At 44.7% G+C, this 12956-nt stretch overlaps 2 protein-coding genes across 5 annotated transcripts in view; one reads left to right on the forward strand and one right to left on the reverse strand.

Moving 5' to 3' along the window:
• CNKSR2 (connector enhancer of kinase suppressor of Ras 2) overlaps window positions 1-5754 on the forward strand; it is a 249663-nt gene extending 243909 nt beyond the window's left edge. For all 4 annotated transcript variants that reach the window (XM_081115465.1, XM_081115466.1, XM_081115467.1 and 1 more), the window contains 2 exons: window positions 854-1050; window positions 3376-5754. In XM_081115465.1, the coding sequence (XP_080971591.1) occupies window positions 854-1050; window positions 3376-3591 (413 nt within the window). In that variant the 3' untranslated portion in view covers window positions 3592-5754. The remainder of the gene's footprint in view (window positions 1-853; window positions 1051-3375) is intronic.
• Window positions 5755-6889: 1135 nt separating this feature from the next.
• On the reverse strand, window positions 6890-8860 carry KLHL34 (kelch like family member 34; the record flags this gene model as incomplete). Its single annotated transcript, XM_081080970.1, has 1 exon — window positions 6890-8860. The coding sequence occupies one exon, from the start codon at window positions 8858-8860 to the stop codon at window positions 6890-6892; it is 1971 nt and encodes a 656-aa protein (XP_080937096.1).
• Between the last annotated feature and the right edge of the window lie 4096 nt (window positions 8861-12956).

Consider the following 12956-nt stretch of genomic DNA (forward strand, 5'->3'; position numbering starts at 1 on the left):
ATCATTGTTGAGAAAGATATGACACCAATATTCAAGCAATTAAAGAACAGGATGGGAATTTGACTTGTTCAAATAGATCTAAGGTCCTTTCCTGAATTAGTCTAGTCTCTAAGATTTTTTTCACAAAAATATTTCATTGGAGTGTTTTCTTCCCAAGTCTTACAAATACTTACAAGACTCTTTGTATGTGCCAAATTCCTCAATTTGAATATAAACATATTCCCGTATTTTATTTAATTAAAGCATTATTATTGATAATTTATGATCATCAATTATACTTACAATGTGGTGAACATTAATATAGCAGTCACATTGAACCTAATAATTGATGGCACACTATTGGAAGATTTTTATAATCAAATAAATTCCAATGAATGCCATTCCATTTTATGAAATCTGGAAAGATCTAAAAATCAGTTTATTGCCAAACCAGGAGAGTTATATTAATCAGTATTTCTATGCTTACCAATATAATGATAAGGGATATTTATTAATGTTTTATCATATTAAATTGTGTGCAGGATTGTTTCTGTGTTGTGTACCTTTTGTACTCTAATTCTTTGAACTTATAATGGACTCAAGATATTTACGGTGATTTGCTACTCAGAGCATATTTTGTTAGTCAAAGCATCCTATTATTTGATCATCCTAAAACAATTGGCTGCCTGGAGCTAATCTTACTCAGTGTAACTAGCAGCTGTTGGTTTGTTGGGATTTTTTTTTAATGTAATAGGGTGTATTTCCAATCATTCATTATCCTGTTTTTTTTAGATGATATTTTAGTTGATTTCTGGAGTATCAAATAACTATTTATTACACTGGATTCATTTCTCTCTCTTTTTGGACATTGCAGGTGAAAGTAGGGGAGAAAAGTTAGGAGACTCATTGCAAGATTTATACAGGGCATTGGAGCAAGCCAGTCTGTCACCACTGGGAGAACATCGCATTTCAACCAAGATGGAATACAAGCTATCATTCATAAAGAGATGTAATGATCCTGTGATGAATGAAAAACTGCACAGGCTGAGAATTCTCAAAAGCACTTTAAAGGTAAGATAGGAAATGGAAGGAGAAACTTATTTCAGGAGATTCATTCCTGAATTCAAAGGTGATTACCAGATGGAGAAATAGACAATGGGAAGGGGGTGGGGAATAGGTAAATAGGAAGAAGCTGAAGCTAAGCTGTTCTTATAGCATAATAAGTGTATTAGTAAAAAGGAAATAATCTAAACTTTTTCATTAACGTCTCAAAGCACTGAGTAAATGTTATGTGACTTCGTTCTAGGAGAAAACAAGATATGATTCATTATTTTTTCCAAAACTGTGAGGCTGGTGTTATTACTGTCTTTCGTTTTCCTAAGACAAATGCGCCATGTAGTATAAGTAATATAGCTATTAGAAAAACACAGCATGCGTGCGGAATGCAGTAGTGGGTGCTAAAAGGGTTTGTGATAGTTCAGGACTATTTCCTGAAGCCATAGTGATTCATGCTCTCTGTAGAAATTCTATAATTGTTCTCTTTACACTATCAATTCCCAATTCGCACATTATTTTCCTAGCATACATTTCCACAAGTTCTTACATTGTCTCTGGCCTTGTTATTATGCCACCCACCAAATGGGGAGGAGGAGGGGAAGAGAGGGGAGCAGAGAGGCAGGAAGTCCAAGGAGGCAAAAAAGTAAACACTCACTCTCAGTGTGTGTGTGTTGCCGGGGGGGGGGGGGGGGGGGGGGGGGGGTGCAGCGCGCACACAAACTCTACTGCAACCAGGCCCTGCACCCTTGAAAATCAAAAACAGGGGGGAAAAACTATTCTACAGAGCAAAAGGACTCCTTTGGGAAATATTTCAGATAAATAGTATGTTGCTGAGGTTTTGTGATTTTGAAACATAAATGAATAACAAAAAGATAAAATAGAAAATGCATTATTTGAAAACATTTCCTGTCACAGGCAGTCAAGTTTTCAATCAATTATCTTTCAACTGGTATTCATGCAAATGCTATTGCAAATCCATGGGACAACCTAATGGCCTTTGGTAACTAAGACCAATTTTTTAAAGTTTTTTATTGTTGACGTTATTACAGATTTTAAAAAGAGCTATAATATTTGTAAGAATAAATCTGGTGACCAATCCAACTCCAAAGATATCTTTACCTTCACCCCTAACAGGCCCACCCTCCACCCCTCACCCTATGTTCAGATCTACTAGTTAACTGCCTGGTCAGAACACTAGGCAGGCACTTGGAAGCAGGTCAGGCTCACATATCTTAGAGACCTGCTCCTGTCCCTCTTTCTCTCAGCCCCTCACCCCTATCTTTCATGCTCTGTAGCTTACACACACACACACACACACACACACACACACACACACCGCCAAAAACAAAAGAGTTTTTTCCATTCAGTGAGTATTGATGAGTCACCAGCTATGTGATGCTGTGCTCTACTCTCTGGGGCAAAGAAAGATGATTAAAAAAAAGACACTATATAAATGCCCCTCTGAAGATGATTTGACTTTGGGTGGTGGGAACACAATGCAATATGCAGATGATGTGTTATAGAATTGTACCCATGAAACCTATATGATCTTATTAACCAATGTCACGCCAATAAATTTAATTGTTATAAAAGAAAAGAAATGCCCCTCATTGGTAAAAAACAAAACAAAACAAAACAAAACTATAGAGCCCTATACTTTTCAGTGTGGAAAATGAACAGGAAATGGAACTCTCCCATTAGAGAAAGATGACTGCCCAAGCAACCCTGGGTATGTGGTTCCTGAAATTGTAATAGGCCCCTCACCAAGCACAGGGTGACACAAAACATCCTTGGTCAGAGCCCTCCTGTGGTTGTCTTTCCCTCTCAAGTCTGGCTAGTCCAGAAGTGTACCTTCCCACTTCTTGCAGATCATTCCCTAGATTTCTCTGCCCCTTCCTCGGACATATAAAAGATAGGTACTGACCACCTAGCAGGAGAGAAAGGACAGTGTAAAAGTAACTCGAAACAAAATGTGGTAAGTCCACTCAATGGCAGTGATAAAGTGTTATGGGGGCATCAATGAGGGAGAGAACATTTTTTCCAACTGTTGAAGGAAGGCTTTAGGAAACTAGAGGCATTTGAACTGGATCTTAAAGAATGAGGAAGGTTCCTGTATGTGGAGATGATAAATAAGAAAAAAATAAACCACAGAGAATAAGCAATACAAGGCATACCTTGGCGGTAGAAAAAGTACACTAGAATTTTAATCTTAATAGCTGAGTTTGGATATACCAGAGCCATTTCTTATGGGCTTTTTATTTTTTTGCCTATTAACTTGTTATCTTAAACTTGAACATAAGTTTGTCCACATCTTAACTATTGAATCATTTTGCTTTTCAGGCCAGAGAAGGGGAAGTGGCCATTATTGATAAAGTCCTAGACAATCCAGATTTGACATCTAAAGAATTCCAACAGTGGAAGCAGATGTACCTCGATCTCTTCTTGGATATCTGTCAAAACACCACCTCAAATGACCCATTAAGTATTTCTTCTGAAGTAGATGTAATCACTTCCTCTCTCACACACACTCATTCATACATTGAAACGCATGTGTAAGTGTATTCTGTCTTCAGTCCATCTGGTACCTTCTGGTACTTTGAACAAGTATATAAGGTAGTTTTTATGTCAGTGTGTGGGACACTTGACAAGCTATACTTCAGTGTTACCAAACTATATGAAACAAACCATATATGGTCATAATACCATTGTCTTTAATGAGCATTTGTATATTTTATATGCAATTAGTGCTCAGCTTATGTTTACCATGTGCAAAAACAACTGTCTTCAATGATTTAAAATGAACTTTTGCAGACTATTCAGAAGACAGGTGGTCTTCAAGTAGAAAAATACAAAATGGCAGTTTTCTATCTAAGGTCATCTTTTCTCCCTTTAAGTTAATTTTATATAAAGAAGACTTCAAAAGTAAATCCACATTTTTTCAGGTGCAGACATCCTTGCGGGTGGGAAAGACTTTAAACCTTTTTTATATTTATTAAAATGTTCTGAGGATTTTCTTAAACATTGCACAAAGTAAGCTGTAGTTTTATTTTTGTGAAATGTAGATGCGCCTAAAAGAGTTAAGCAAAATAGAAGAGCATCAACATAAGAAAAGTTCAGGTATCTAATATTCGTCTTAATAGTCTATTAACTTGTGAAAGCTGGTTAATGGGAATACTATTCCAAATATATGGGGACACTTAACGGTGTATCAGGGCAAAGCTTTGTAAGATGTTTTTGTAACAAAGACCAAAATTGAAGATAGAGCTGCTTTATTTTCTTGGTTTAAATCTTCCTTTATTTTTGTAGTGATGATATGCTGATTGTGTACAGAGGAATTTGAGAGTGGATTTTTTAAAACACACTTAACTCACCCAGAAAGGCAGCTAACAGGTATATATATAAAATTTCAGCCCAAACTCGTGTTTTTAAACTGCAACTCTTAAAAAAGCTACAAGGTATAAACTGAAATGAATCAACTATCCAGTTAGTTTGCAATTTTCCCACTAGTCCATTAATTAAACTTACGGAATTATACTTCAGGCAGGGAAATGAAATATGTTTAATTACAGGTTGATGTGTGTTCTAATATAGAAAACAATGTTGCAAAATAAAAATGTACCTCTCTCCTGAGGAGCAAGAGGATGATGGCCATTCAGAGTTCTTTTACATTGCATTATGTGAGAGAAACAATTTATAGAGCTTTTTCCTGGCTTCGTGAATTGTTCTATAAAGTGGATGAAGTCTATGAAAACGTCCTCTTCATATATTTCCACTTATGAGCATCTCGTTTTCTAAAAGTGATCCCAGCATGACAGTGACTGTGCTGCTTTTTAGTGTCTGGCTGCATAACGTACAAGTCACAATTTGCTGTTTTTTCGGGAGGAAGGAAACCTCCTTTACTATTCTATATCCTAAACTCTACTTCTAATCAGCTTTATACTGTTGCCTGTCCAGCTCAGTGAATGTACTTTCATCACTAAGAGTTCAGATGTATGCCAGTGAATATTTTTGCTGTAGAGGAGAAAGTAAAAACTCCACAGCGGGGATCTTTTTCTTTGCTTTTGAAACCACCATTGAATCACTATCGTTTTGCAGACTTTGCACAACTGTACAGGAAAGTGGCCTTTCTACAGCACATTTTCAGTAATCCTCTATTTAGTCAAAAATGGATGAGAAATCATGTATTCATGTTTGTATGGAATTTTGGGTCCAGTGTAATATTTTTATCATTTAAAAAACCTATTTGTAAAAACATTTATTTACTGCATGGATATTGACACATATTAAATTTGTGGGATTTTGTATATGTAAAAAAAAACAAACAAAAAAACCTCTTGTCCTAAAATGAAGTGTGCTTGTTACAGGTATTTAGACTTGTTGTTTACTAGACTAAATGTGTACATTCGCTTAAAAATATCTGTACCTGATGGATGTGTCATGAATACAGTGGCCAGGCTGTGCCCTGTAAACAGCAAGCAGTTGATGGAAAGACTAGCTGTGTTGCTACTAAGCAGCTTTTCCTTATGTAAAGTCAGCTCTGTTGTTTTAAATGGTACAATTAAACTAATGAATTTTAAAAGACTTGTGGCTAGCCTAGCATGAAAGAGACCTTTTAACACTATATATCTGTACATTTTATTGCATTAGTTTCAAATCTAGGAGAGAGGCAGCACTGTAAACTGAAGTCAAATAAATTCAGCTCTTAATGAATCCTTATAAGGCACCTATTTTATTCAGAGTCCTCACCATATTTCTTTGTCTTGCAAATCATACAGCCACCATCCCTCCTTCCCCCCAACTACTTCGCGCCCCCCCCCCCCCCGCCCCGTGCCCAGTTATGAGTTCTAACTTTGCCACTCCACTGGTGATACAAGCCAGAAGTATCTGTTCAGTATATAAGCATCTTCTCTGAACCCCTGTAAAATCAAGCCGGTTTCCCATTTCCTTGATGCAAACTGACCATTTCACCGACTCCTCTTTCTTTCTCTGTGATACTTTGGGGAAATTAGGAGGGGGGCACAAAAATAAGTTGTATTTTTAAAATATAACCTACAGCATGTCTTCAGAATGAACATTTAAAAAGGATGAAAGAAATAAAGTTTTGTTTCTGCTACATGTCCCACTTAACCAAAGGAGCCTGATTATTATGGCTAAGTGTTGCTGAAATAAAACTTAAAAGCAATAAACTTCCTAAATTCAGCGCAAAAGCAGATAAGGGGTAAGTAAGGATGAAGGACAGAAAAAAACTAAGCCAGGTTGTTTTTATAAAAAAAAAATAAAAGGTGCTTTCGTAGAGATCATTTTTCCCTCTCAGTTCCATATTTATATTAAATTAGAGCAGAACCAGGTTCTAGACCATAAAATCATATTTCTCCTTATTTAACCAAGGCACTTTCCCTTCATTGTTTATTCAGATAATGCCATTTTCTTGGACTATTTATTACAGCCTTTATAATTAATGACTTTCTGGGTATTGTGTATACCTTCTTATGGTACCCTTTTTTGGCAATTTGGCACAAATGTAATCACTGTTTAGCACCTAGGAAAACACTTACCTATGAGAAGAAAAATAGGGTCATATTTTATTTTCGAAAGCCCATCCCTGGCCCAGCATTATGAGAATTTCTAGAAATCACTAGCTCACTGATGCTGGTTCACATGTCCTTCATTTTGACCCCTCCGGTCTCCGTTTCTCAGCTTAAAGGGAAATGTTCCTCTTTGGCCAAACACTTATTTGCCCCCTTAACCGTCAGAAGCCACTCAGTTCCCAGAGTCCCATTCTCAGGACAAGCCCACTCGTTGCTCTGTAAACCTGCTCAGACACAACTTTCTCCTCCTCGGATCTGAGACCGCGCTAACCCCTTAAGCCCAACACGACATCTGGAGCCTCTCCATTCTCTCCAGTCTCGCCCTCCCTCTCCTCGTCAGCACCCTCGGGCAGCTGCAGCACCGCGCACTGCAGGCCGCTCCAGGCCCAAGGTAGCGCGCAGTCGATGTCCTCCCAGCGGTCCAGGTCGAGGTCATAGCCCACCACGTTGCGGGTCGGCACCTGGCGCGAGTCCCGCCACTTGACGCCGCCCAGCAGCAGCGCCGTCTCCTCCACCACCGCCAGCCCATAGCAGAAGCGGTCGTAGGGAAGCGGCCGCAGCCGGGTCCACTGGTCCGTGCCCGGGTCGTAGCGCTCAATCTCAGAGAAGGGCTCGTAGTGCCCCAGAAAGGCAAAGACCGCGCCACGAAGTGCGGCCATGTGATGCCCAAAGCGGGCCGTGCCCATAGGCGCCCTCTTGCTCCAGGCCCGGGCGCCGGGCCCTAGGGAGTACACGTCCCTCAAACTGCTTGTGCCGCCCTCGCCTCTCCCTGCCTTGCCCCCGGAGATGTACACGACACCGCGGTCCCCGACGGCCCCCGCGTGACCGTGCAGGGCCCGCGGCAGCGCCCCAGCCTCGGTCCAGCGGTCCCGGCGCAAGTCGTACATCTCCACCGAGGCCAGCGCCTCGCCACCTGCGCCCAGGCCCCCGACGGCCAGCAGCCCCTCGCCCACGGCGCCGCACCAGAAGTGGGCCCGCGCCTCCCGCATCGCGGGCACCACCGTCCAAGCGTGGAAGCGCGGGTCATAACGGTGCACTTGGGCGGTGACCTCCCGCAGGCCAGCGGCCTGGGGAGAGGAGGCACTTCCGCCGGAAGGGCTCTCCCCTCCCAGGACGAACAGGAAGTTCCCAACTGCGCACACGCTGTGCCCCAGGAGCGGTGCTGGGAGCTGCGTGAGGCTGCGCCAGCTGTGGTTGTACACATCGAAGGCCACCACGTCCTGGGTGAGCTCCCAGTCCTCGTCCTCCTCCTCTCCCTCCTCCACCTGCTCTCCTTCCTCCTCCACCTCCTCCTCCGGCTCCGCTGCGGCGCCCCTACCCCTGGCTGCCCCTTGGGGGACCATGACCTCTTCAGTCACCGCCTCCCGCGCCCTGCACCCCCCGACCAGTAAGATGCGGGTTTGCGGGCTCCGGACGCTGGTCTGTTCGCCCTGCAAGAGTGGCTGGCGGGAGGGCGCTGTATGGTAGTTGAGGGCCTGGATGATGAGGCCTTTGACTCGAGCGGGCAGCACGAGGCCGGAGCCCGAATACACGGGCCGCAGCACGTCCACAGGGACCAGGCCGAAGCGGATGCGCTCCAGCAGCGCAGCGCAGTGGGCCAGGCGCTCAGCCTTGGGCTCCTGTCGCAGCCAGGCCAGCGCCAGGCCCAGCAGCTGGGCCTCCGGCACCCGCGCCATGTCGGGGGCACCCAGCACGGCCCTCAGCGACGCGGGGTTGAGCTCCAGCAGACCCACGGGGCCCGCTCCCCGTGCCAACAGCTGCCGCAGGTGGCGCACGATGTACCGCTCGGCCGCGTCCAGTGTGTGCCCCAGGCCGAAACGCGCCGCCACATTGGCAGCGAAGCAGCAGTTCTCCGGAGCCAGCAGGCGCTCCAAGTAGCGGCCACACAGTCCCAGGGCCTCCGTGACCTGCAGGTAGCTGGCGGCCTCCAGCGTGTCCTCCACGGTGTCCATGGAGAGCGGCAGCCAGGCGGTGTAGATGAAATCCAGCAGGCGCTGCAGGCCGGTGGCCGACGGCACGTGCAGGTGAATCACGCGTGCCCGGGATTCCAGGGTGTGGCTCTTGAACAGGGCCCTGAAGTAGTCGCTGGAACACGCGAGGAGGGACCTGTGCACCTGGAACTCGCTGCCCTGGGCCTCCAAAGTCACGTCGCACAGGAAGCCCTCGGCGCGCAGGGCCTGGTAGCCAGTGAGCAGCGCGCCGCCATGAGCTTTGCAGTAAGACAGGAAGTAACTCATGCTGCGCAGGGTGGGAAGCTGCTGGCTGGGGGCTGGGGCCAGCCGGGCATGGCCTGAGGCATCCTGGGGCCCCACGAGCGAGCCTCAGGGGCCCATTTTTTTTCCTGCTCAGCTTAAAGCCAGGGGCTCCTTCATCAGATTCGTAGATCTCCCCGTCTCCCTCTCAGAGACAATTCTGTCTGGAACGGCTTTCAGAAGCCCCTAGTGGTGGAGGGCACTGAGGCTTCCGGGAGGGGCAGGGTTTGGTTTCGGCAGCTTCCCAGGCTGCCAGTGCATTGCCCAAAGCCCCCACACCGGCCCAGTTTGGGGAGCACACACCTGCGCGCCAGGGGCCACAGTGGCCGCGCACCATCACCTGGAAGGGCTGAGCTGCTAGTGGACCTACTCCCGCGGATACTGGATCTCCGACGGCTCAGATGTGCAGATGTCGCCCGCCTAGGGGCGTCCAGGAGTAGAGGCGAGGGCTCTGACCTCCCGAGGGTGGATGAAGAAGACGGGTTCTGCGGGCATCCGTGAGGGCAGGGGACAACTGGCTATGGGGCGGGATAGGGGGGGTGAGCTTGTTCCGCGCAGAGGATCAAATCAAAGCCTCGGGGATTAGGGAGGGCGGGTGCGGGTCAGCGCGGGCAGTCGGAGGCGTGATTGGATGCTGCTCATAACAGGCCGGTAGCTCACAGCGACAAGAATAGCCGGCGGCCTCGGCCTCCCCTGCGCGCCCCGCCCCGCGCCCCGGCTGCTGGACGCGAACCGAGAGCCGGGATACCAGAGCAAGCGGCCGGGGCCTGGAACCTGACTCCGGCTACTCAGAGAGTCGCTGGTCTCCAGGGGGTCCCTGAAACTCGATTGGGGTTTGGGAAGCGCTCACTGGAGAGGCTAGAGCCATTCAGGGTCCCTATGGGGAGGGGAGGCCGGCTGGGCTGGAGGAGTGTCTACCCCCGTGGTGTCCCAGGAAGGAAGCCTCCGGCTCCCAACTTTGTGTTTTAATCTTGAGAGAGCAAGGATTAAGCGGCGACTTTGCGCGTTGACACCCTGGAGCCCTGGGTGCTCAGAGGAGCCACTGGCGGGAACACCCCAGAGGAATGTGGGCTCCCAGCTAGCGGCGCTAGGTAACACACCCTCACCTGGACTCAGCTTGCAGGGTTCTGACCTGCTCTATGCTTTTCCCGCGGGTCTCACATGTTGCATTCGGGAATTTGCTCCCATCCCCGCTTCCCTGCACGCTTCTTCTGTTCTTGGACCCTGCCCAGCCCATCCCTTGACAGAGTGGACAAGGAAATTGTAGGTGACTGACTTGAGTTTTCTGCCTTTGAATGACCAATTGCTTTAAGAAAATTATTCTTAAATAAATCAATTTCTTTCCTTGATTTCCCAGGCTCTGATCTAATTACTGCCTGTTAAATCTTCAATACCATAACGAGATAATGGATAGTAACGTTGCTAAGCTCTGTAGAGGCTGGAGTCCCCCCCCCCATGAAGTTATTTTTATAAGATGCACCCAGCAGAGAAATGATGGCTAAAACCACCCAATCTTGAGACATTAGGAAAACATTTCTCCCATCTCCTTCGTTCTGCTCTTAAATAAGTAAATAATCACAGTAACTTTTCTTGGCCAATTTGGAGGCTACTCTGTGTTTTTCTTTCATCTAGAATGGATTTTTCTATTTTGTAATGCAACCCCTCTGGCCATCTGTGAACCTTTTGAGGGCATTAACTTGCATTTCTAACAGTTGGGGTTCTATTTCATAGAAAAAAAGACCCAAGGAAGGATAAAATTTTATCATTTTTTGCCTGATATGCATTAGTACTTACAGTATAAGGTCTCTAATTAGAAATAATTCTGGAAGTGCATAAAAATATTAGTCAAAGTATTTTTGCTTTCTTGTCAGATATGGAACTACTTTGTGACTTAAATTATCCAAATTATAAAATGCAGGTAGGGGCTCAGGTTAAGGGCTTGCTTAACATTTCAGAGGCTAAAAGTGTTCCAGTTACTAATGTTAGAGCTAAGATGGGTTTATGGTTGATTTTTCCTTTTTAAGTACTGAAATTCTTATTTCAAAAATAAAATACCAATATGATTCACTGTGCACAGATCTATCTGGATGATGAAATTAAATGGCCTTCACTCAACCTAATAGAATTTTGCTAGAAGGAATATTTGAGATCCTTTAGCCAAACCCTCTCCCTTTACTCCACAATTTCTTGTTTTTCTTTTTAAACAAATGTGGCAAATGAGCCCCAGAGGGAGTACAGTTTGTCTGGGTGACTTGGATATTGAGTTCCGAAGTCTGGACCAGTATCTATTGCTCCCTCCCCACTACATTATCTGACCTCATGTATGATAAAAATAGTGCAGCACAATTTATTTAAGCCAAATTTCAGAGTGATAAAGTTTAAATACAGCTATTTAAACAGCGTACTTTTAACCCCAAATTGGCGCAGACCTGCCCATCAGCATGCATTCAGTTGAATCCAAAATGTTACATATTTGAGAATAAAATGCTGGGGGAAGACTTTAAATTCTTGACATCAACAATCCAATTTTACATTTCAATTTTGTGTTCATTGCTGACCCAACATGCCACCTTAACATGTTTTGCCATTGAGGATATGATGAACTGTGTTAACTGAAGAAATTTTCATATTGGATGTGTTTACAAGGTCTTGTTTAGAAAATTTCAATTCATCCAAGAACATTCTTGTCCTTTGAGTAATGCTTATGGAAAGTATAAATACTTTAATTTCCATTCAATATTAAGTATGTTAAATAACATTTCAGTGTGTGATTTTTTAGTTGTTGTGGTAGGTGTGTGTCTTAAGTTGGGCCTTCTAGAAGCAGACCATGCAATCCAACCTGAACACATGGTAATGTGCAGATGTCACAGGATCTGATCATTATGTTGAAAATCATCTTTATGAGTTGCCCTCCACTTTTAGACTATCAACCCCTTGAGGGCAGGAGTTGTTTCTTGGCCTTTGTATCTCCAATCCCTCTCGTGGTCTTTGGCATGACTAATGTTGAATTGAACGGATATAGGGAATGGCAACATGGGTGGGAGGAGTAAGGGGTTATTAAGAGGAACTTGATTGGGACATTTACTTCCTTCTCTCTGGTTCTCTTTCTTCCCTTCACACAGCTGGGGTTGAAGACACATCCTGGTAAGGCTGTGAACTAACATCCCTAGGAATCAGATGTGACTTTGGGTGGCCCCTAACTTGGGAGTCTAGGTGAATTCAATTCTTCTGAAAAGGCCAAATCGCCTCATCCAGCCACCTTTACTACCTGGTGCTTCCCTGCAGCTGGAATCCTTTACCTAAACCAGCCCCCCATGGCTCTTGGCATCCAGTCAGTCCCCAGGGGCCCCAAAAGCTCCTCCATGCCCCAGTTTGTATGGCTGGGCTTCTGCTGAAGGCCCAGCTATACACTCCAGTATGTCTGTTGGGAAGCTGCAATTTTCCCTGAACCTCCCACCCCCTGTTGGGACTGTGACCTTCTGTCCATGATCCCTTCCATATATCGGCACCTTCTGTGACATAACCTAGAGCCAAAGTCCTCCAAGCACCCACTCCCTTCCCACATCAAGGTGGCACTGCTAGATAGCCATGGCATTCCACTTTCCCTGAATTCCATAGTTCTCACTTCTAAAATAATTGTATGAATTGAAAAAAATCAAAAACTACCAATGTCCATGTATAATATTTGTTGCAAATGTGCTTTTTTTTGGTAATAGCTTTGAAATATAATCCACATATCATGCAATTCACCCATTTAAAATATATGGTTCAGTGGTTCTTAGCATATTTACAGAGTTATGTAACCATCACCAGAGCCTAATTTTGGAATATTATCACCTCAAAAAGAGACCCCATACCCTTTAACTGTCATTACCAGCCCCCAACTGCTAAGCAACCATGAATCTACTTTCTTTCTCTATAGATTCTGGAATCATGCAATAAATGGTCTTTTTTGACTGACTTCTTTGACTTAGCATAATGTTTTCAAGGTTCATCCATGTTGTAATGCACTTTTTAAGGAAGAAAAAAAATCTATCCTATATAATAAAAGCCTAATATGCTAAGTGTCTGACCATTCGAC

The sequence above is a fragment of the Myotis nattereri genome (assembly GCF_964212035.1).
Source record: "Myotis nattereri genome assembly, chromosome: X".
NCBI lineage: Eukaryota > Metazoa > Chordata > Mammalia > Chiroptera > Vespertilionidae > Myotis > Myotis nattereri.